At 46.7% G+C, this 24,973-nt stretch overlaps 2 protein-coding genes across 3 annotated transcripts in view; one reads left to right on the top strand and one right to left on the bottom strand.

The window, feature by feature from the left end:
* The window catches only part of Insyn2b (inhibitory synaptic factor family member 2B), a 107,863-nt gene extending 94,485 nt beyond the window's left edge, over window positions 1-13,378 (top strand). Inside the window, 1 exon segment of the mRNA NM_001430319.1 lies at window positions 10,473-13,378. Within this exon segment, the coding sequence (NP_001417248.1) occupies window positions 10,473-10,659 (187 nt within the window). The 3' untranslated portion in view covers window positions 10,660-13,378.
* The window catches only part of Dock2 (dedicator of cytokinesis 2), a 418,958-nt gene that overhangs the window by 183,921 nt on the left and 210,064 nt on the right, over window positions 1-24,973 (bottom strand).

The raw sequence follows: 24,973 nt of genomic DNA on the forward strand, positions 1-24,973 counted from the left end.
CTCTGCCAAATTACCCCTGAAAATAGAATCTGGCCATCTTGGTTTCCATGCTAAACAGTCTTGTCCTGACTCCCCTTTCCTTTAGCTGACTTTTCAAGGCCCTTTGAACATGAGGTTAAAGTCTCTCACCTACAGTGTCCCCAGTTCCTCTCCAGCCACAGAGCTGTGTGCTCAAGCCTGGGTCTCTCTACCTGTGTCACCATACATTTCCAGAGTACCTCTTGCACCATGAATCTTTATCAACCTTTTTTTAAAAATCTTGCCAGGAAACCCAGTTCTTCCCAAGAGGACACATAAAAGGCCCCAAAGACATGTCCATCCCTCTGTTATCCTAAGAATCCTCATGTATCACAGGCCAGCACGTCGTAGTACACAATTGGTGCTTAGTCGAGGCTTACAAAAGAAAAGCATTGACTTTATTGATGAGGGGTGAGAGGTAAACGTAGTGGAGGGCTTGAGACAACTGGGTAGTTCACCCCACTTTGGATGGGAGCTGGGGAGCTTGTAAAAATCAAATGTTCCCATTAGGAATGGAGGACTTCTACATAGCAGGTACCTTTGAGCTGAATCAAATAAAGACTGGATGTAGCCCATGGATTGTCAATTTCAAATACTTGGAACACCGTATACTTTCAATGAGATGGAACCTAATCAAATCTTCCTCAGATGACTCAGACAGCTGCTGCACTTTCACAGGACATTGAGATCCTGTTCTTCATGGCCGTCTGGCATTACCATTCGGGACTTCTGTGCCAGCTCGGGAAGGGGAGGGCAGACTTGATTGGAGAGAGCCACAGAACTCCCCTAGGCCAAAGTACCCTTGCTCTGACATCTGGGTAATCTTAATGATTGCTGAAGCATTAGAGCTGCAGGCTCTCCAGGATGATGGGCAGCTGCCTCAGATACCCACATAGCAATTCCTAGACCCTGGGAGGATGCGACCTCATCTAGGAGAAGGAACATTTCAACTGTGACTAAGTCCAAGTCTTGAGATTTGGCCTGAGTGTCATACAGAGGACATCCTGAGATAATGAGGGATGTGTGCAGCCCCCCAAAGTGGTAGATTTTGTGCAGGTAGGAGCAGGTAGGCAATGAGAAGAGCTTCTAGTTGGAATGCCAAATCCATACCTCCGCCCAGAGTGATGGAGGGCGCTGTCCCTCCACAACAAGAAGACTGCATATCACGACTGTACTTTCAAGCCATGAAATTCCTTGTCATTTGATCAGTGGCGACAGGAACCACACCTTTCACATTAGACTTGTCATAATATAGCAAGTCTGTGTGTCTCATTGAAGGTTAGTCTATCAGACTTTATTTGATCACGTTTTTAGCTTCAATAGCCGAGGACCAATCTATTGAGAAGAAAGTTAAGGGGAAGAAATGAAGAAGAGCTACCAGGAAGTAAGCCACAGCCCACTGAAGAGCTAATATTTACAGGGCAAAAATGCCTGCCCCGACTGCACTGAATCCTCATAACATACAAGATGCATTAAAATGCCCCCATTCTACAGACGGAGAAACTGGGGCTGTGGCAGAACCTGGCACTTGTACAATACTCAATTTAAGAAATCAAGGCTACAAGGAAGAAAGACGCTTGCGTAGCAATCATCTTGATACCAGTCACTGAGTAGGAGTTGCAGGACTGTTTTCTGACTTCCAGCAAGCCGGAGCCAGAGCACACTGCTTTCAGAGACCAAACCCCTTTGACCGCTGTTAGAGCTTAGTCAAAAGGTAGGTCATTGCTGAGTTCGGGCAACAACATTGTGAGGCTCTGCAGTAAAAGGGGGGGGGGGAGTTTCTCAGAACATGGCCATGGCCCATCTGCTTCAGAAGCTCAGCTCTCTTTATGGCATGGGCTCATTCCCCACTGCCTCTGAGGGAGCTGTAGCAATGTCTTTGGAAAGGTTTAAGGACCTCTGAATGAGGCGAAGTTAAGGGGAGCTTAAAAAGAAGAAACGACTGATTTCCTAGATTTGGGGATAGCTTTTCCACAAATGGAATTGTTTCGCTCAAGAAATAGCCCAGAGAAGCTAGCATTTCTTTGTACTACATCCTTGGAAGGCTACATTTCTGCTTGGCTTTGATTTTGAGGATGAGATGTTCACAGATAGACCTCCTCGCATCTGGTAAGGGGCCCTGAAAATGGAGGCAGCAGGGAGGGAAGGAGAGAGTACATTCTTGGAATGAGAGTGTCTTCCTATGCCCCTGGGGCTTTGGCTTCCATTACACATTGCTTAGGGGAATCACCTGAAGTCTTTCCTCCGGGATAAGGAACCACTGGCAATCCAGGCTGACACTTTTCCTGTAATTAAAGGTAAGAGGAAAGCTAAGCCCACGCCCGCTTCCTGGCAAAGAGCACAGAGGCTGATACAATCTTAGAGAAGTCACAGCAGGTACCTGGCCAGGTGGGTGTGCCAAACAGTGACCTTCACAACTCTGGACACCCTTCAGGGGAAGGGTGTGATCACCCTGTGCAGTGAACTGGGGGATCACACAACGCTAAGTCTCACACAGGAAGCTTCCGTAGCCTCCGCGGACCACTAGATGCTTTAAGTCTGTTACTTTTGATCACTGACGTTGGCACTGGTAAAAGTCTATCGGAAGCACACTTAGCACTGGGCAGAGACTCAAAAGGGGGTCCCCTGCAAGGGCTTCCCTTTGTACCTAGTCATCTCTTTCCAGGGGCCTTCTCCCCTTGGTTCTGATAGTGATAGTACATGACAAAGAGACACCCTGGGGAACAGGTCACAGCCTCACAACTGTGCACCCTGCAGGGAAAAAAAAAACCGAAGGCTTCATTTTACAGAGCAAAGAGAGCCTCAGAGAGCTAGTGAGCTGTCTATGGTCACGGGGTTGGTGGTGTTGAGGACTCTTTCTTGAGTTTCTTTCAGTGATTTAAGCTCTTTGGCCACTGCCCTGCTTACGATATTGCGTCAGAGAAAAAGGCATTTCTCTAGAACCTGCAGTATGCGTCAGCCCTGTGGGCTTAGCAACCAACTCTCCCGTTAAATTATTTAGTATTTTTTTTTCCTTTTGTCAGTTGCTCATGCTCTCCCAGCATGGAGGCAGGTGAACAGAAATACAGCCTTTCGCCTTCTCTGGACAGCTAAGAAGTCTACAGGGGAAGAGATTTCTAGTGCACACAGCAGGCAGATCTGTCCTTCCTGGAAATCCCGGGTCCGTCTCTAGCCCTCATGAAATCCCAGCATGGTCTGAGTCACACTGATCTCAATGCGTGTGTGACCACGAACCCCATCACCATCACCAGCTACTGATCACATATGCCTAGCTTGAACACTCTCTTTGAGGGACAGTTGTAAAGTTTGGGGTACAGGAGGTAATTTCTCAAGGGCTGACAGGTTGATATCCAAGTCATTTATTTGTCCTTACTTCCTGCCTCTCTCCATAGCCTCGTCCCTTTCTTCTCCTGTCTAAAGGTGTAAGGGGGAAAGAAGCAAGATTTATTGTAACAGCAATTTGTCTGCAATAAAAAGTGAAGTCTGCTTAAATGCATTAGTGGCAAAAGAGGCTAAAACATGCCATAAATATAAAGGCAAGCACAGTGAAGATCACACAAGAATAACAAGAGGGCGCTACCGGACACAGGCCACAAGTGACAGCACTGTGACAACACCCCCCCTTCTTTGTCTGTTCATAGAAAAATCATTACCACCAATTAAACAAGTCACCATGCCAGGCATGCATTTTGCTAAATAAACACTGTATGCACGATCGATTCATTTCAGACTTCAGGTGGCAGGATAATTACACCCACTGTGCAGATGAGAAAACTGAGCCTTGGAGAGGTTGAGTTGCCCAAGAGCCTAGTAAGCTAGAGATCAAACTTCAGTCCCTACTTGCAGAAGGTTTTCCTGTCTTCCAGCCCCTTCTGACCTTGCTTCACCAGTTAATAATTTCTGAGAAACAGTCAAGCCTTTCAGAGAGCTTAGAAAGCTTCTTGTCATGGAGGGTTGTTCTCCAGCTTGGCTCTGTGTTTCTGTGTGCCCAGAGAAACATCTGTGACCCTCTGGGGACCAACAGCAGATGTCCCAGAAGGGTTGCGTTTGACAGTTGGAAATGGCTGTAAGTTGTGATGCCCAAAGCTATAACCTATAAATAATAAACAAATCAGCCATAGAGACAAAGTTTGGAGAACACTACCCCTTGAAGCAGTGGTGGCGTTTGGGGACATTCACACTAAGATTATTTTTTCAGATTGTGATTGTTTCCCAAAGTGATGTGATTTGCCCTCCCTAGGGCAAACTGCCCTCCCTTGACTCAACAATTCCCACAGCTGATTCTCTGCAAAAGAAAGCCGCAGGAGGCTAATCACATGTGGTACACCCTGATTTGGTGGAGAGGGACTACAGTGTGTTCCCTAGAGAGGTAGGAAAGGAGAGAGATGAATCTGAAGATGTTCTGTCTTCGGGGAGGTGCCGTGGAGTCCAGCTGACTCTTGGTGTAGCCGAAGACAGGGACTCTTGTCTACAAAGCACTGAGAACCACTTTGTAAGAAGGAAGTCCTACAGGCCACTGCAGAGGGACATCAGTAGCCGAGACCCAAGACCCAGGACCCAGACTAAGGTTGGCTGGGTCTAAACTTAACCAAGTTACCCTCTAAGGGTTAACTTCTTTTTTTGCATATATTGTTCACGGTCAAGGCTTCTCCGAAGTCTAGAAAGGGTATTGCCAGATGGGAAGTCAGCTAGGAGATAGGGACCATGCTCTGCTGGAGTCTGGTTCCACAGAGAATTGGTGGGGGTGTGTGTGTGTCACACAGGAGGCCTAGGTCTTTGTTTCTATCATACCCCACATCTACACACTGTCTTCCCTCCAGCTCTTCTAGGGGTACATAGAACTATGCCCCTTCCTGCAGAGTTGTACTGGTGCGTAACGTTTAGGATTAGATTCATGGTCCAATTCCTTGGAAGACCACTTAGCCCCACTGCTTTAGTTTCTTCAATTGATAAATGACGATAATATTGTTAATCTATGAGAACTGTGATAGGGGATGTTACCTTGCAGTAATGGTGTCTAGAGTATAGACAATAGAGTTCAATGTATAAATGATAATCATTATCATTGTACATTTAAATTATTGCATATTCTAATCTGACAGGGTTGGGGTATTCATTGCTTTCTTCTCCTTAGAACGTGACCCTTAGGTGGAAATATTCCCTTGTTAGGGATAAAGAGCAAGAAGTAAGGGCCGGGAAGGAGGGCGTTAGGGGCTAGATATTTGTGCCTTCCCAAATCCACATGGTAAAGCTTGTCATCCCATTTCATGGCAATTCGAGAAGGGGAGATGATTGGATTAGAATACAACCCTCAGGAACCCACAGCTCTAGAGTTTGCTGACCCCTTCTAACATTTAGTGTTACAGGGAGAAGACTATGGACCAGGAAGCAGGCCCTCACTAGGCACCAAATGGGCTGACACTTTGCTCTTGGATTTCCCAGCCCTTCAGAACAATGAGAAATGCTTATCCATTGTTTAAGCCAACTACTGTGCAGTAGATTTTTAATATATGAAAACCTGAATTCCAGACTTAGATGCAAAGTCTAGGTTTAGGTCTGATCATAGGGCCCAGTGTGATTTTTCCCTTCGTTAACTGGCTTATCAGTTAAGTGGATTAACAAACTTCCCATCTTCCCACGATACTCTGAGAACAAAATGAAAATGGATTACCTGAAGTTTTGCAAAGCTAAAGATGCTATAGAAAATCAGGAGCCTCCACCCAGCTCTCCCACCTTTCTTTCTTTGGTTCTATAAATCTCAGTGTTTTAATTTCGAATGTTTAATCTTAGAATGAAGCTCGCTATTCTGAACCACTCACTGTATTTCATTCTGGCTTACCCAATTTCTACTTACCTAGCCAAGATCACAAGAGCCTGGAGATGTTGTCTGGTCATGCATTTATAGCCTTTCAAATATTTATTTTAATTATGTGTGTGTTTCTGTGTGAGGGTATGTGTATGTGAGTGCTGATACCCGTGGCTGCCAGACGAGGGCGCTAGATCCTCTGGAGTTGGAGTTACATAGATGGTTGTGAGTTGACCCACCTGGGAACTGAACTAAGGTCCTCTATAGGAGCTGTGTGTGTAATTAACTACGAAGTCATCTCTTCATTACTGTAACTTCAACCACGGTGAGCCATGGCACAGGGCTCCCTCTGCTTTCTAGAACATTTTTCTGCTTTGCATCCACTATGGTGATGGAAGCTAATTAGTTATCTCTCCTGCACATTATTATTATTATTATTATTGTTGTTGTTGTTGTTGTTGTTGTTGTTGTTGTTGTTGTTAATGCACTGAGGCAGCATGCTGGAATGCATCATTGGATTCAAGGGCACTAAGGCTCCCCAGGAACCGGGCATTCCTGACCTCATACATCCCCCAGGAGATGACCTTCACACATTTTGACAGATCTAGGTTACCATAGTGCTTCTCATTCTGGATGCAACATTGTAACAACTTCTTGCCTAATAGTTATTCCTCACTGGACTTCTGCCCAAACTAGATTGCCAATGCTCAGCTCTCCTTTTAGGAGTCTACATGGACTATAGGAAGCAGAGACCGTGGGTGATGGTATGGCGGTAATGGACAGATAGACAAGAGGAAGGACAGAGGACGGTATAATCAAGGGTATTATTGGTGTTCTACTCAGACCCAGAACCCAAGCCTCAAAGAGGTGTTCGTGCCCAGAATTTACAAACAAATACATTGCAAGTTTATTTCTCTTCCCAAGAGGTTGATCAACGTGGTCTAGGGGCTGCCATCTCGTCTTGTCTACCCAGCCTTCAGATGAAAGGCAGATGAGGGAGGCCGGGCATGGCCCCTCCCCATCTATAAACCAGCTGCCACCAAAGCAAAATGTCCTCCCCTCTCCTCTCTAAACTAAACAGTAGTTTGTCAAAGGGTGAATAAGAAGAAAAGTGACAATTTTCCTTTATGTTAATAAATTGCTTTGGCCTAAAAAAACATTAATCAATTTCTTTCCAAAGCACACACACTTCTCCATACTCGGCCTTGAAAAGAAAGTCACTTTCAGTCCCCTTAAACTGTCAAGACCAGTGGGGGCAGACACGTGGGGGAAGGGCAGCTCCCTAAATCCTGGCGATTATAATAGAACCCTGCTGTGTTTCCATAGAAACATAACGATGCATTCTTCCCTGAATGTACAGGCGGGAAGGAGTGAAGAGCAAGGCTGTGGGCAAGGTATACAATGTCTGAAGCGCTGGGGGTGCCAGCGAGGAGGTGAGAGGCATTTGTCCCCTAAGAGACCAGGACAAAGCTCTCAGTGAAGAAGAGCAGAGCCGGCCGAGACCGGGTCCCACAGAGTATGATCACACCTGTTATGGCCTTGTATTAGCATGGCTAACCAGCTAGGTTATTATTATAACTCCTACATAGAGCCGAATCCTGGGGAAACGAAGAGAGTTATCCAAGGTCAACAAGGAGCACTCAACTCAAAAGTCTTTTGCTCTAACCTCTGGGATGGGCAGCAACTGAAGCCTAGCACAGGAGACAGAGTTTACATTCTGCCTTCTGGGTCTTTCCTTCCTGGGCCTGCCAGTCCTGGGCACATGATAGACTCACTCGGAAGCATATTTTCTACCAGGTTTGGAGATATTGGTGAATCTTTGGAAATGCAGGCAGTTCCTGACTGCTAGCTTGTTTTAGATTAGGCAGTCAGAAACTCCACACAGAAGGAGAAAGAAGCAGCCAGTGGCTCACGTGTGATCAGATGACATGGACAGAGACCTGCAAAGAAGGGTATTCGCATCACTAGCCTTAAATTCTGGGAAGCAAGCTCCACAGGGATGGTGTCCCAGTTTGTCCAGCCATGTCACTGGGATTTAGCACTAGAGTGGGTGGGTAGACGGATGGACGGACGATGGACGGATGGATGGTAGGACGGATGGATGGATGGATTGATAAATGGATGGATGGACGGGTGGGTGAGTTGGTGAGTGGGTGAATGAATGGGTGGGTAGATGTGTGGATGAGAGGCTGGGAGGCTGGGAGGGTTGGTGGGTGTGTGGGAGGGTGGGTGGATGAGCCCATCCATTCTATACCAGACAGCAGGCACTCTTAACGAGAGCAAGTATTACTCATTCGCTTTGGCTCTGTCTCGTGCTCTATGATAAAGATAGTTTTCTGCCACAGTAGGTAAAGACAAGGCCATTAAGGAGCTAAAAGAACTGTGACTGTGGATGTTCCCTACCAACCAAGCAGGCAATGCCTCCAGTGACAGAGCCGAGAATCAGAGCTTGCAACTTGCTCCTTTAAATGCCTTCCTTGGTGCAATGCAGAGGCTGCCTGAGATGACTGTTCCTAGCCTCTGGAGCCATCTCCTAAGTTTCCTCTGGGAAGAAGGAGGTCCAAGGGATGCTGACAGATGGCCGGTCCATCGCTTGAGACAAACTAGGGTGCAATACTGGGCAACGGCAGAAGAATGGGACTCAAGGTGTGGGTTTGGATACCTATGATGAGTGAGCCAGCAAGCCATGGGCTTTGGCTACAGGGTCTCAAATTGCTGGATATCATTTACTAAGGACACAAAGCCCCTGGTCAAGCAATGCCAGCGCTGGCTGGCCAGACTTTTAATCTATCCGCCATTGCTTTCTCGGCATCTAGCACAGGATCTGGCACACGGGCAATATTTAATCAGTCTAGGTTGAATGTCTGGGCGAACATGTGGTGCCTAATCTGTGCTGCATATTGAACATGCACCTGTTTTCTACACTTGCCTGCGATCCTGGGAGTACGAGTGATACCTCCTTTGGCAGGGTACCGCTCTAATGCTCGAGAATAGGGAAGTGACTTGCAGTTGATGCACTCTGGAGCTTTGCTTTGAAAAACACAATCTGTGTTTCATCCATTATGTAGGTCACCCTGCCAGGATTAGGTCCCTGTAGAGAGAACCAGAGAGTAGCAGAAAGAGAAAGGATGTCCAAAAAGCAGAGAAGAGTCTGGCTGAAGGTTACTGATACTTTCTCCCGCTGGCTACAGGACAGGCCCCTCTGTCTTTCCGTCTCTTCCATTTCAGAACGCCCAGGACAATGCTGCATTTGGAGCTTCCTTTCTCACATGTGACAACTGCCATTGACTTCTGCAGCAGTGCTAACTCTGATCTTAAGCTCTGGGACGTGACACGGGTGTCACAGGCAAGGGCGGGTGGTCTTTTAATGACGGCTGATTTCTCAGCACTTGCTGGGCATAAAGGACTCTGCCAGTCACGCCTCATCCAGAGCGACGTGGGGTCTTTTGTCTTCCTTACACAGTGTTTTATCCCCATCCCTTGCCCCTGGCTAAACAAGGGGCATACTCCGCTCTTACGGCTGTATCTCTGCCATTTTCTACACTTCCACATGAGCTCTGGACTTTCTGAGAAAACACATAACACGCACTTAGCACTCAGATGCACCTAAGAGTGGAAGGGGGGTGAGCAGTCAAGGACACAGGCTGGCAGCGCTGCCTGACAGGATCTGTTCTTCCTGGTCCAGTTCCCTGGGCTCAGGAGAAGCTAAGCAGAGTGAGAGGAAAGCCAAGAGTCCCTGACACATGTTTACCTCCTCTTCAGGCACAAAGAGGCTGAGGGAGCGCCAGGCTCCTGCCTGGGCTCAGGCTCTTTGCTGACTCTACATTCCCAGGGCTTCTGGGCATCTTGGTCTTATCTGGCCTTGTGTTTCCCTCAGAAACCTTTGTGGTAGTCAACATGGTATGAATGAAATATACTGTATACCAAGGACTCCAAATACACTCTAAAATAGGAAAAAGGAGAAGCTATCTACCAAAGGAAGAGGATTTCAGTCTCTCTGTATTGAGGAATGCTGAAGGTAGCCTGATAGGTCTAAGCTCTCTAAGACATATTCCTAAGAGATACGTCAAAGAGCATTATGTATCAGTGGTACTAATGTTAATGCTGATACCAATGCAGGAATGGGGGGGTTAACATATACAAAAGGATTACAGTATATCAGGCAGTGCTCTGGCCATGTCATATATGTCTACATCACATATATTGATTTCATTAGCCTTGGGGGACTTTGTTTCTTCCATTTTACAGATGAGGAAACTAAGCTCAGTTTGACTATGTGTGCCTTTATGTCGTTTACATGTAGTTTCCACGAATGCTGTTTAACACAAGCACTAACAGAGAAGATCACTCATCTAGAGATGAGGGGAAAGCTAGGCCCAATATTTACCTAGTGCCTGGCATGATCTATGATTCACTTGACAAAAATGAGGTATCATTAAAGGTATTAATTTAATTCGATGGGGAGGGAATGAGACAGTCTAGGAAATGGCTCAACTCTCCCAAAGCGACCTGTGCACTTGGTCCCTAGTGGCTTAGTAGTTGATCCCAAGGACCTGCTCTTGGGTGCTCTGGGTCACAGCTGTGTGTTATTCTCAAGTTAGTGTGTGCTATTTCGAAGTTACCCTCTTCCTCCTTCTCTGTCTTCCAGTGTGGAGTATGATTTCCGGCAGCAGGAAGGCAGGTTCCATGAGGTTCTCCAGAGCCTGGAGGAGGCAGAACCAGCCGAAGAAGCACCTTCCCCACCCAAATCCCCGGCAGAAGCCCTGGTCCCTGAGAAACAGGACTTACGGCGGAAAAGCAAGAAGGTGAAGAAGAAATGCTTCTGGTGGATATGAGAAGATTGGGGCTCCCTCTACTCCTTCCTGAGATGGGGGAATCCCCTCAAGGCCTCCCTGATCCTCTGCAAAAGTGCAGGCTGAGATCTCCTTGACCTGTGACACAGGAGTGCCTCAGAGCGGGTACACCACTGGACACCTGGTCACCAACCTTACCTGAGTGCGTGCCGCCGCTTACAGAGGATTTTATGGATACTTGCGTGGTCACTCACAGTCAGGCTTCATCCTCATCTGCTAAGTTCAGATTCCCACCATAAGCAAACACTCCCCTGCAATCCCAACCCCTTCCCTGGCGTCGGGCATTCCCTTCCCACCCTGAGATCATCAACCCCAAAGATACAGAAGTAAGTCTGTGTTGTGTGCTGCAGGAAGTGGAGGGTGGTAAGCAAGTATCCTAGAAAACATCACACAGTAAGCTGGCAGGGTTCTAGGATTTAGTGTACAAAAAAAGCACAACAGAAGTGAGCAGGGCCTAACAGTGTCAGGTCGCCCTGAAGGTATTAAGTTGTCCTCTTTTTCAACTAGCCCTAAGATTTCAAGTCAACTGGCTGTCTTCTTGTAAAGTATGGGGTGTGCTGGGTGTGGCAGATAAGGTTGCCCACGGGTATTAGGCACGTGTCGTGTGATCTATGTGACTAGAACTCAGGTGACTTTCATAGCCGTAGTCCTTCTGGGGCCACTTAATTATCATCTGTCTCTGTATGCCCGGTGTGGGGGGGGTAATAGAGAGGGGCTTTAACTTTAGGGTCATTAACCTGTTAGCGTTCATTTACCTGTACCATTAAGGGTCTTAGGACTCAGCAACTTGTATGTCAGTATATCTTATCAAGTGACGTTAACAAGGCTTAACCGCAATATAGCATTTTTTCTCATCCATGCAACCTTGTGACAACCATGTAGATAGGCCCAAACATGTTACTCTACAGTTACCCTTCCTGGTGACCAGGCTGCGGTCACCTGATCTAGGAAGAAGCAGGCTGAAAATGAGGATGGAAGGTCGTTCTTCCACACAGTTTGAGCTCCTTAAGATCTAGCTCATTCTATTGACAAGACCTTTGCTCATGGATGTCCGGTCCAGCTTGCGTGCCAAGCAAACTCCTAAAGCAGTGTAATTCAGTAATTGCTACATACTCGGGCTGAATAGGAGGCAAGGCTTGGATACCTTTGCATAAAGTTCAATGCTCTGACAGCCTGTGATTGGACTGACACTGCCAGAAATGTGAGCCACACCTAAACGCAGAAAGCATTTTACAACTGCCCCCTTGCCAAAGACCTGGTGTCTGAGTCGAGTCTCTGCTGTGCACGTGGGATGTGCGTACCCCACTGCCGACCGAGATTAATTGAGCAAGCCACCCCAACAATTTCGCTTCCCCTGTCACAGTGCTGCGGTGCAAAAGCTATTTCGGGGAGAGTGAGGGAAATTTGGCAAGGAATCTGGGCCTGCACTATTTAAGTCTTGCGATGTCATTTGAGATGTTCTCTCTCTCTGTTTCTAGTGTAATGTTTAAACCCACAAAGTGAGACCAGAATCTCTAATGTCAAGTTAGAATTAAGATAAATATACTTGTCATGCTTAAGAAACCACACTTCAATTAGATACGTGTTACCACTGGCCAAACGCCACAGCTCTTTCTTTCTGTATCCACACACTCAGCTCTCGGTTGGCCCCCGGCAATGGAAAAAAACAGTACAGAGGGCAATCCAATACAGCAAACTCATTTGGGATCTCTTACATAATTTTATCTTGTAGCAGTGCTTCCATTTTTATTTGTTTTGCTTACACTAATTTCGAGTGAATTCATATTCCAGACTATCAGGATGGGACAAGAATATCCTTGCACTTAGATTTCGGAGACCCAGGAAATAGAAAAGCCTATCCCACTAACCTGGAGAAAATTGTGTAACTGTGTCCTTTCTTGACTGGGTAGAAGAATGACTACACCCCCTGATTTCTAAGCTCTGTATACCTCCTAACAGCTATGAGAGCTAACTGCAGCCTCTGTACTGGTTTAGCCTGGAGAAGTGAGGAGGAATCTGGGGTAGCTCTTATCGGCACAGGTGCACGATGAGTTAGGGACCTTGCATCAACTCTGAACTGAGTGAGATGAGAGTAGGACTGAAAAAGGTTGACACTCCCAGAAAGAAAGTCAACCAAGGTCATGTGATTTTTATACCAAAGCACAACACCACATCACCTTGCTTAGGCCACACCAATCTACACCTGGAGAGAAGGCTCCTTCTGGTAATTAAATCCTCAACATCGATCAGTATGAGGGGAAAGGATTGATAAACACCAGCCTGCTGAACAGAAAGGGTGATCACTACATCAAATAAAAACCATAACTCATATATACCAAAATTCTATACTCTGCTACTCCTGTTGAGTAGCGACGCTTCTTTGTAAAATAGTATGTAATATGATATTCTACAGAAATGTTATACTTGAGGTGATATGGTTTAATGGAAAGAGATTAATTTAGCAAAAATTACTTTTATGAAACGGAAGGAGAAAGGACTGATTGGCCTGTTTAACTTGCAGGGGTTTAATGTAGCTGCTCCCTCTGTACGTAAAACACTCGGTTATCGTCCCTGGAACTTAATGCCAGCTCATCTGTAGGGCGCCTTCTCGAAGACAATGTATCACTGTAAGGTTTTGTAAATTTCTAAACTGTTTTAAATGGGATATTATCTTTTGCAATAAACTTAAGTATTTTTCCTAGGTCTTAAGACTCGGTTATTAGCTTGGGTTGAGTTGACTTATGAAATTTTAACTCAAGAAAAAAGCCTTAACGGCCCCAAAGGCAAAGACAGTTATAATACTTAACTTATTTGTTTATAAACAAGGATAGAACCAGAAATGCCAGTGACACCAATCACGGGAGCCTCATGTCCTGACCATAGAGGAAATGACCTGTGTCAAGGAACTATTCCTAGCTGCTTTCAAAGGAGCATACAACTCATCCATGATTTAACTTTACGCACAGACACCTGACTCTAGCTTAGTTCATATTTCTCTCTTAAATACATTCTGATGAACAGTTTTCCTTGAAAGATGTCTTTGTATCATCAATAATGGGAAAATTAGTATTGTGTACCAAAATTCGAGCATGAGATAATAGTCTGATTAGATTCTAATGGGGATCTAAGCCTGAGACCTGTCCATTTGTAGAAAAGGTATTTGCAAATGTGTTCTAATGGCATGTTAACACCAAACCTGTTTTCTCTTCAACCAGTCAGAGAGAGAGAGAGAGAGAGAGAGAGAGAGAGAGAGAGAGAGAGAGAGACAGAGACAAAGACAGAGACAGAGACAGAGACAGAGAGACAGAGAGACAGAGAGAATTGAAAAGAATTTTCCCCTGGCATGAGTCAGGGCTTGAGCTGAGGCCTTGTTTCTGTCTGGAGGATGAACCTCCCCATTTTTAGAGGTAACAGACACAAAGTAAGACCCTAGAAGTGGAATCAGAAGCCTTGGGTTTAACAGCTTTCCTGAGTGACCCCGTCAGCCGAGCTTCTTAGCTCGGTCTTATGAACCAGAATCCTGTGATGCTAAGAGGTCATCTGGCTATTAACTGAAGGGAGCTCTAAACACAGTGGAGAGTACATGATAGGCACCCAGTAAATACACATTCATTCCTTTGCTCGCTGAAGTAAACTGGGAGGAAGAAGAGTGGGTGCTTCCGTGAGACCACATTTGGTGTCAGATGCAGGGTTGAGACCCTCTCAGAGCCAGAAACCAAGTCATTCTGGCTTATAAAAAACCATAGCTAGCAGGACAATATAGGGTAATTAATGGACGCTCTGTGCTTTGAGGTACACGGTGGCTAATAGCACCTAGTGCAGCATTCTGGGGGAAAGACCGTTGTGGCATGGCATTCAGTTCCCAGATGTGCAAAAAGTCTTTGAGTACCAGGCCCTCCCATACACAACATGAGGTATGACTGGATGATTTGCCAAGACGACTAGAACTTTGCAAATGGGTCCCAGAAGCACCAGCGCTAATATGTAGTGTGTGAAGAGCTGGCCAAGTCCAGCCACCACTCAGGTTGGACTTGAAGTCCATTCTTACTGTTGTCAGCTGAGAAGAGTTCCCAGCATGATCGTCGCTGAAAAGGATCTAACTTTAGGTCACTCCAGGCAACTTGCTGGATGCTAAAAATGTCTCTGCTTTTCAGTTCCAAGCCACAGAGACGCTTTATGGTTGTTATACCCATCAGGCAGGAAAGGGCTGGGACACACATCCGGACTCTTTTGTCGACTGTTTGCTATGATCCATGTTTGGCCAACGTGATGATTGTAATCACCCGTTTGAGTACTTCCACCTCAATTTTCTCCCATCTCCCTTAAACTGACTGACAGCCCAAATACTCAGTGAGTGTGTGACACCTCCTCTTTCCAAAGTCTCACAACCACACCATCTCTTTCTGCTTTCTGTGGAACCCTTGGACCACAAAACGAAGATGCACCTTCAGACACCACACAGCTCGGTTTTCCTCCATGTCAGAGAACTTCCCCACAGGAGGCTCCTTATTGCCCACCACAGTAATGTCCCCTAAAGGGTCTGTGAGAACCCTTCTATCTGCCTAGAACATACTCACCACACTCCTCCCTGCCAAGTTTCTGGCAACTCAATTCTATCCAGCTACCGTCAGGACCACAAACAACACCAGACGTCCTTCTTAATCATTTACTTACACCAGGGACCTTACCATCAAGGTCCATGGCATAGCTGTCCTTGAACATATATCTTTGTCACTCTTTAGTGAATGTACTTGTCTGTTTAACTTTCCTGAGGTAGGAGTCCCACTTATCATCATTTTGCCTGTGTACACCCAGCACTCACTACATGGGGACTTAGATGTTGAAGGAGTAAGTTAATTAGTAAATTGGATCCGGTGAAGGAGTTACTAACTCTCAATTCCACTTCCCCTCCAAACCCCTGCTTTTCCCTGTCCTACCAGCAGGGCACTCATAAGAGATGGCACACTGTTGGCACCCAGCCTCTGCATCTGCACCCCCGGAATTGGAGGCTATAGCAAGGAGCCATGCCCAAGGCTTTCAACTGTTCTACAGTCGGCCTGGCTTTCAGGACTTAGGAACACCAGGACACAACTGTCCTCACCCTGCACCTTTATTGACAGCCCCACTTAACCTTGCTTCAGAATAAATTGCCATCATAATTAAATCCCAGTGCATTCTGCACATTTCTACCAAGATACTGCCCAACTGTATGAGAAAGAAAATGAGTTTTGAAATTAAAGCAGATTGTTAACTATTTTTGCTTAATGTTTCTATTAAAATGCCAGCATTTATTACATGTGACCTAGCCCGTTTCAGACACAATGCAATTTAAAACAGACAGGGACCGTCTACTCAAGGAGCATTGTAGGCGAAGCATTGTGCCTTGGCTTCAACCATGATTAAAGTGAAGAGACAATAACACCACACCAAAGGATTATTTGCTCCCAAACAAATAAAAGCTTTATTATCATGAAAGGCTTTCAAAAAATTTTTCAGAATCCATAAGTTTATTAAATTTCATTCAAATGAAAACCATTATTTTCTTCCTGATAGAACCTGAATATACATTTTTTTAGGCCATTAGCTGGCCCAGTGACCTCTACTTGACATAGCAGCCTGGTTGCCCAGGTAGCAGACTCAATATTATGACACCTGGTTACGCTAACAAAGCAGCCCTCCTTCTCATCTACCAAACCAGCTGAGGCATTTCAATTGCTGGACTCCAGAGCTATGCCCACAGCCTTGCCACTGTGCCCACCGAGTAACTGAACCCCACCCCACCCCGGGGAAATCAAAGAGTAAAATCAAATGCAACTCAAAAGTATCAATGTTTATACATTCTGAGAGCTGGCCTGACTACCATTAGCAGGGTTAGGACCCTGTCTCTCTTCCACTCATAGGTACCCCAGGGTCTGGAGAAGCATAGATGAAACCCATCATCAATGAAAACTACAGAGCCTCCTCTCTGTGCCATGCCTGGTGCCAAAACACTGCGAAACTGCACTTGAAGCCCTGACCTCACAGGCTGAGGTCTAATGAGGGCAGCCCCTCAGTGAGCAGAGGTCCCATCTATTGCTCTACCTGGATGTCACACGCTCTCCTTTGATCTCCTGGGATTCTGTCCATCATCCTGCCCTTCCCCCCACTGGGTGGTAAACTCCTCAGAGGAGTCTTTTGAGGTAGATGTTTGGCCAAATCATCCCCGGATTTGTGTCTCTAACTACACCCACCACCATCACCACCACCCCAGAGCACAGATGCTCACTTCCACAGCAAACAAGGCTCATAACTGGACGGCAAGTTAACGTTTACCCCCTAACCTCAACCTCTTGCTAGCTCGCTTCCTGTCTCACTGCCGCTCTGAAAGTCAGAGGGTGTTAATACCTGCGGGCGCATCTCCTCTCACCACTGTTCAGAACCCCATCTATTACCCATCTATCACGGGGAATAATTTGCACTTTGAGGGAGGATAAAAGGTGAAGTTTACAATATCGTTAATAAGTGCTGATAATGATTTCGGAAGCAGCCTGAAATCTCAGCATGTTTGAGACCAAGGCAGGCAGATAACAAGTTCGAGACAAGTGTGGGCTACAAAGTGAGATTCTATGGAAAATAAAAATCAAAACCAACCAAACAACAAAAACCCAGTAATCATAAGCTCTTGGTTCCTTGACCTGACAGTGGTGACTACCAGCACTTGGCTGCTCCCTCCCATTTACTCCTCAAACATTCCCCACAAGATATTTATGACGAGTGCCACTTTCCAACAGAATGAATGGAGACAGGGGAGAGGAGCCATTTATCAAAGCACAAGATATGGAGAGTGGGAGGGGTGGTGGAGGATAGGGGTCTTTTAAGGTCTGCCAAAATTGGGAGCCAGGGCCCTTAAAACTCCTATGGCAGCAGCAAACACTAGACTAAACATAGTCTCCTCTCTGTGACTTTCTCGCCCTGTCCCTGTCCCTGGACCCTGTTGGTCACTCCATCCTGAGTGCCCGTTCATCAATCTCTCATGTTCCTCTCCACTAGGAAGCAATGTCCTTGGAAGCAGGAGTTGTCACTCCATCTCTGGGAGCTGCCATGGGTGTCCTGTGTTCTGTGAGATGTCATAAATGCATTATAAGGTCTGCTGAGTGAATTAGGAGGAAAACGTGGCTATGCAAACATTGAGAAGAAAAACTAGGGCCAAGGTCAGGTCCTGCCTGCTGCCCGCCCCACCCCCATCTTTCAAATAAAGCCCTGGGCTCTCCTGGCTTCAAATGATGTTTAGAAGGTGAGGCTTATATATAGGAAGAGGCTTCAGGAAGCTGGCTTTCTCTGTATTTCCTATTTTTAAAGAAATGGTGCTTGAAGGGGTTTGTTTGATCATACAAAGAAAGTGAAGTTATTTCAGAAAAAAGAGTGAAACTCAAGAAATGTGCAATTCCTGAGTGCACCTAACTCAGCAGATGCTGAATAGGGCTGGTGCCAGGGTCTAGCCTCTGGATGGGGTCTGGCGAGAAACTGGGCTTCTCTCTTTCAGATCTCAGCCTCCTTGATGACTTCTCTATTGTTCTGTTCCTATGACCCTTCCTCCACCTTGACTCACTGAACACTATTTGTTATTTGAGAAAGCCCTGGTAGATGCCACTCAAAGACTAAAGGACACCCCTGAATGAATTTGGCAACAAGTCTAGAAAAGTGGGCTCCGATTTTGAAGGACCACTTAGCAGAATTAATTCCTTCAAGTAACTCAAGAAGAGCTGCGTCCTGGTGAGGGCAACAGGAACCTGAAGCTCAAGCCTCGTTCATTATGGCTGTTCCAAGGTCTGATCTTTCTCCATGGGGCCGTCCTTAGGTGATTGGGGCCAAGCAACCCACAAGTAGTTCTTACGGGCTCCTTAGTATCTTTCGAGAGGATTGCTATAAAGGCCGGAGTTTGGTGCCACCTGGCTCTCTGTTTTCTGGCTTGGGGTAAGCTGGACCCTAGAACCTCCTCCACAGGGGCTGTTTAAACCTTGCTTTTTATAACTAGCCTGTTTCAGGAACTTTGTTATGGTAACACAAAACCGACAGACACACCCTGAATCTTATATGTCCATTGAGCATCCCAACAAAGGGCTATGAAACCCGCTGAGACTGCCACCATGCCAAGTCAGGAAAAAGAACTCGAGCATGAAACACAACACAAAAAAGAGGACCAGCAAGACGGCTCACCGCTTGATGGGGCTTGTGGCCAAGTCTAACCATTTGGATCTCAGGAACACACAGTAGGAGAGATAGACACCTTCAAGTTGTCCTGTGACTGCATATGTGCCATAGCATACAGGCATGCCAATATATATGTACATGTACACACACAAGACATAAATAAATGTAATTTAGGAGAGAAGAAGGAGAAGAAGAAGAGGAGGAGGATGAAGATGAAGAAAAGGAAGGAGAAGAAGGAGGAGAAGGAGGAGGAAGAGGGAAGGAAGGAAGAAAGAAAGAAGAAAAGGAAGGAGGAGGAGAAGGAGCAGGAGGAGGAGAAGGAGCAGGAGGAGGAGAAGGAGCAGGAGGAGGAGAAGGAACAGGAGAAGGAGGAGGAGAAGGAGCAGGAGGAGGAGAAGGAACAGGAGGAGGAGGAGGAGGAGAAGGAGCAGGAGGAGAAGGAGGAGGAGGAGGAGCAGGAGGAGGAGGAGGAGGAGGAGCAGGAGGAGGAGGAGGAGCAGGAGCAAGAGGAGGAGAATGAGCAGGAGAAGGAGCAGGAGCAGGAGGAGGAGCAGGAGGAGAAGGAGGAGCAGGAGCAGGAGCAGGAGGAGGAGCAGGAGCAGGAGGAGGAGCAGGAGGAGAAGGAGGAGCAGGAGCAGGAGGAGGAGCAGGAGGAGGAGGAGCAGGAGCAGGAGGAGGAGCAGGAGGAGGAGGAGCAGGAGCAGGAGGAGGAGGAGCAGGAGGAGGAGAAGGAGCAGGAGGAGGAGGAGGAGGAGCAGGAGCAAGAGGAGGAGAAGGAGCAGGAGCAGGAGCAGGAGGAGGAGGAGCAGGAGCAGGAGGAGGAGCAGGAGGAGGAGGAGCAGGAGCAGGAGGAGGAGCAGGAGGAGGAGGAGGAACAGGAGCAAGAGGAGGAGGAGCAGGAGCAGGAGGAGGAGGAGGAGCAGGAGCAGGAGGAGGAGGAGCAGGAGGAGAAGGAGGAGGAGGAGCAGGAGCAAGAGGAGGAGGAGAAGGAGCAGGAGGAGGAGAAGGAGCAGGAGGAGGAGCAGGAGCAGGAGGAGGAGCAGGAGCAGGAGCAAGAGGAGGAGGAGAAGGAGCAGGAGAAGGAGCAGGAGGAGGAGGAGCAAGAGGAGGAGGAGCAGCAGGAGGAGGAGGAGCAGGAGCAAGAGGAGGAGGAGGAGCAGGAGCAGGAGGAGGAGGAGGAGAAGGAGCAGGAGCAGGAGCAGGAGGAGGAGGAGGAGAAGGAGCAGGAGGAGGAGAAGGAGCAGGAGGAGGAGGAGGAGCAGGAGGAGGAGGAGCAGGAGGAGGAGGAGGAGGAGAAGGAGCAGGAGCAGGAGGAGGAGCTTCCCCAGGGCCTGCTATTCATTAAGGCTGATGCTTTGTAAACAAAGGAACTAAAGAACCAAAGTCATTAAATAGACTTCTTATTCTTTGAAAAGGGAAGGTATCTGTTCCCCACTTGTCAGATCACAGCTTGCTTGCACTGCCCTTTGAAAGCAGTGCTGACTGAGACGGTGGCCAGCCAAGGCCAAGGGCAGACATCATGTTCTAAAGATGGGCCCCAGTGCCGGGAAACAGCACAACAGATTTTGCAGTCTTATCTTTCAGAACACACTTAAAGTCACTTGTCTCAAATCAGATCAGTGCATAGCTCCACTAACAGAGCCAAAAGGCACTGGGCTATTTGGAGGTAATTTGGTTAAAACTTTGATGACATAATAGTGCATTTCCCAGCATTTGCTGAATGATTTTCAATTTCTCTGTGTATGTGTGTGTCTCCCTTTCCTGGTGCTGACGACTGTGTCCGTGTATGCCAGTGATGGTCCCACTGGGATACCAGTTTCCCCAGATCCGAAGCCGACCAGTTCTACAGCACCCCAAGGTGAAAGTCCACAAGTCAAATGGGGAAAATTCTTGGTGGTAGTAGTAGCTGCCTCAGTTTACCAAATGGGGCACTGTCCCTGAAGAGGCTGCTCCATGGACAGACCATGAGGAAACATGTCAACGAATCCCTTCTGATTCCCCATCTCTGAGGCTGATGTAGGATCAGAAAGAGGATTCTGAGGATGAGCAGGCTCTTCTCCAATCTGTCAAAGAGAACTCTTTCACGGGGCTAGGGCAGAACTGTAGGATTTTATATAGAGAAGATCCTTAAAGGGAAGTCTGGAACAAAACAGACTATTTTTAAAATCAGACCTTTAAAAAAAAAATCCTCATCATCCACTTGTCCTTTGGATTGGTTTGCTCTTTCCATGAAGTCACTCCTTGAGGCTGGACTGAGCATCTGCTACACTCGAAGTCCTTGACAGTGGGGCAAGAGCCCCAACCATGTGAGGACACAGCTCCTTCCCCCAGGAATCACAGCCTTCGATGGGACACAGATAGGAGAAAAAGAAAATCCCAGTCCAGTGTGGAAATAATGTAATTGCAACATCTGCAAGTTACCAAAGACCATGCCTAAGGAACGGAAGACCACGAGGCAGAACAGGCAAGGAGTCATGCGCCCACCTAGAGTTCCCTGGCCCGCACCCACCTAGAGTTCTCTGGTCTTTTCAATCCACCCACCTAAAGGTTTCATAACATTCAAGACTCAGATTCAGTTCTGAGACATCAACTTTTGATAGGTGATTTCTGTCCTATATGCGATGACTCTTTTAAGAGTCTCTCTCTCTCTCTCTCTCTCTCTCTCTCTCTGTGTGTGTGTGTGTGTGTGTGTGTGTGTGTATACATGCGTGCTTGCATGTAAATCCAATTATTCCCTAATATGTATTTATAAGCTTCCATATAAGAACACTGTGTTCCAAGCATAGGACCTGTGCCCCTCCCCATGCTGCCAGCTTAAACAGCAACCAAGTTACCCTGAGTGGATGATGCCACCTTTGTGTTACCAACCTCAAGTCAGGTCCCTTGCATAATTTTTGGTATTTTCTTATAACAAATTTCTTACTCCCCCTAAGAAACAAACACACCTAGGCATAAAAATTCCCATACCTTCACATGAACTCACACACATAGACATACACATACACGGAGAGAGAACATTGTATGTGAACACTGTGGGAGAGACAGATAGACACGGGCTTCCCAGAGGGTCCACTTAATTAGGCCTCCATCTGTCAGCATTGTGGAGGCATAGATACTTCCTCAGCTCTTTGAAGGAGCCCTTTGGTGGAAGATTACATCAGGAAAGGACAATCAAAGAGGCCACGTGTGCTCTTAGGAGATGTAGCAATGGCAGCAAAGAGAGACGGTAGCCTAACCCTGGCTCAGAAACATTTTCAGTTGGAAGGTCTTTAAGGACTGGATGGGCAGCTGGAGCCTCCCCAGCACGTAAGAATCTCATCCCAGCTGCCTCCTCTGCCACCAAGCTGGCCTGCTACTCCCCCTTCCCCCAGTAAACAAAATAAACATTTAAATAAACAAGAGGTTCTTCCCACAACCCCTAGTTTTAGCTCCGAAATTTAATCCCCAGAATTGAGGAGACGGTCTCTGATGAAGTCTTAGCCATCCAAATCTACCCCAAATTCTAAGCCCTTCTGGAAGTTTCTGAAAAGCCATCACATGGGCTATCACATCCATTCCCAGCTGAGGCAGAACAGCAGCTGTGAGTTTAAGACTCTCATTCGGGACCCTTAAAGTGGCTGATGCCTAACGTGTTCCTTTAGATGCTAAAAGGCTAAGTACTGAATTCAACAAACTGCTTAAGAGCTGGGATTCTGAGCCAACCGGGTCTCAGACTTTAGCTCCTCCACTACCGGTAAACCATCGCTTACAAGTGAGTCACACAGCCTCTGTGAGCCTCAGCTGTTGACTGAACCACAGATGTAACTGATGGAAGCCAAGTGCCGTAGAAGAGGTCTGCCTGCCACTTGGATATCTGCTCAGTAAGTGACAAACACTGTATGTGGGAGTCACGTGCATGCTCTCCATGAACAAAGGGCTGAGGGTAGGAGGGCTTGTCACCAAGGGTCTGGCTGTGGCTCTAAGCATGTCACCTGGAGTCCCCACTCAGCACAGCAAGAAAGACTAGAATGTGAAGTCAGAGCTTACTCGACACAGGTTTCCCGGGGATCCTTTTAGGTGAGGCAGTAGGGTGGAGGGTGGCGGGTGAATTCCAGATTTCCCCCTTGGTTCCTTTTTAACCAAATGCTCTGAATGCCAAGCGCAGTTACCCTTATTTAATCACTCCACAGACTCCTCTGTGAAAAAGCAGGGTAATTAGGCCCAAAATATATCACCCAGAGGCCTATTTTAACTACCCGAAACAAAAGCTAGATCCCGGTTTCAACGGAATTACCAGATTGCTTTCCTTCCCAAAATTCCGGGCAGTGGGCATGGGCTCTGGTTGACTCTTGCTGTGGGCTGACTATCCCCAGCCTGGGTGAGCCTTCTCTGAGATAAACAGGCCTGCATGTTTGCCTTGATCTACAAACCTCAGGCGGGACAGTATCTCCCTAGAAAGGAGACTATGGTGACACTGTTCATATCCTCTCTCAGTGCCACTTACTGTGTGACTTTAGGTATTTCCACCCTCTGACTCGCAGTATAAGGTCTAGCCTTGGATAGAATGGTAACTACTAATGCCTTAGACATCAGGACAGAATTTACATAGCAGAGAGTCAAACTTTCTTGTTGTATGTGCTAACTAGCATCTCTGAAGGGAACAATTGAGGTCACGATATGGGTGCCAGCATCTTCTCTGTTTTATGACCACAAAAAAAAAAAAGTCAAGGCACTGTGTATATATTGGATACAAACACAGCACATTTCACATAGGAACAGTTACCAGGTAAAACGTGGGTTCTTCAAAATCATGTCCTTTTTGCCATTCACCCAAACCACCCTTCGTAAAGGGAAGCAAAGAAGAGAATATTGGTTAGAAACACTTTTAGATTAGGCCAGACCAGAAACACCAATAATTGCAGTCCATAATGAAATATTTATAAGTATCTTCAATATATCACTGTTGACCAGTTCACACTATGACAGACATGACTAATCAATTCAGTTCTTCCCACAGAGTCAGCATGGAGCTCCTGCAGTCATTCTCATGAGAGTATTTCAGGTAGACATTACTAATCAACAAGAATAGGCTTGGGCAGCCCAGTCTGCTTTAGGACCCTGACTCAGAAGCTAGGGAAACAACAAAAACCAGGGTTTAAAGACATTAAGATGCTGCTACATTCTGATAATTCTTGGCAGAGAGACTGCGGAGCCCTTCTTCCTTCTCCCTGTCTCCCTTAATCAAATGTCACCTCTTCCAAATCAAGCCACCTCGTCTCACCATCAAAGTCAGGCTCCTTGGTAATTCACAGATTACAATAAGCAATATGTTAACTGTTCGATTAGAATCTGGCAGAGAGAAATGGAAATGCACCAGGCTTTCTGTGCCCTTGATTTTGGTCTTTATAGACTTTCCTTTGTCCGTTTGTCCTCTCCAACAATCCATTGTTCAGGCAGGTGATTTACAGAAAATTGCGAGTGGCCATCTCTAGCAAATGATAATTACATAGCACTGAAGACAAAAGAGCCACAGTCTGCCCCACAGAAAGAGGCAAGCTGCAATCCTACCTGCCTCCCTGGTCAAGGTCTTCTTCGGGATTTCAGAAGCACTAGACATGAATGGCATGTGTCAAAAACATTGATTGTTTAATAGTCCCAGGCAATGGAAACTAGCCAATAAAAATCATGTCTGGAAAATTAAAAATGATGGGTGGAATGGGACTGTTTCCTCCTTGTCCAATCTCAATTTGAAATTAAATTGGAGCCTTGGGCACTGAGACAGGGACCCCTGACCCCTGAGTAATTACATCCCACCATCATTCTCTTTACTTTGAAGGAGGTCTTTCTATTCTTGGAATTGCTAGGAAGGCCTCTTTTGTGAAATCTGAGCTGTCATAAGAGAACCCCTTTTGGGTTTTCCTTCTGTCTCCTATTGTTCCCGATTCAATTCTCTCTTCATTGTAGTTGAATCAGCAAATGGGAGTCACCAAGACTAAACGCGAGCTTGCAACTGCACCTCCATAAGGCTCTGGGACCAGACCAAGGGTCAGAGAAATTAGGAACAAGCCAGCCTTACTTCACCCCCTTCCTCCCTAACATGTGGGCAGTTGTTATTGAGAAAGCACAC

The sequence above is a fragment of the Rattus norvegicus genome, chromosome 10 (assembly GCF_021556685.1).
Source record: "Rattus norvegicus strain SHRSP/BbbUtx chromosome 10, alternate assembly SHRSP_T2T, whole genome shotgun sequence".
NCBI lineage: Eukaryota > Metazoa > Chordata > Mammalia > Rodentia > Muridae > Rattus > Rattus norvegicus.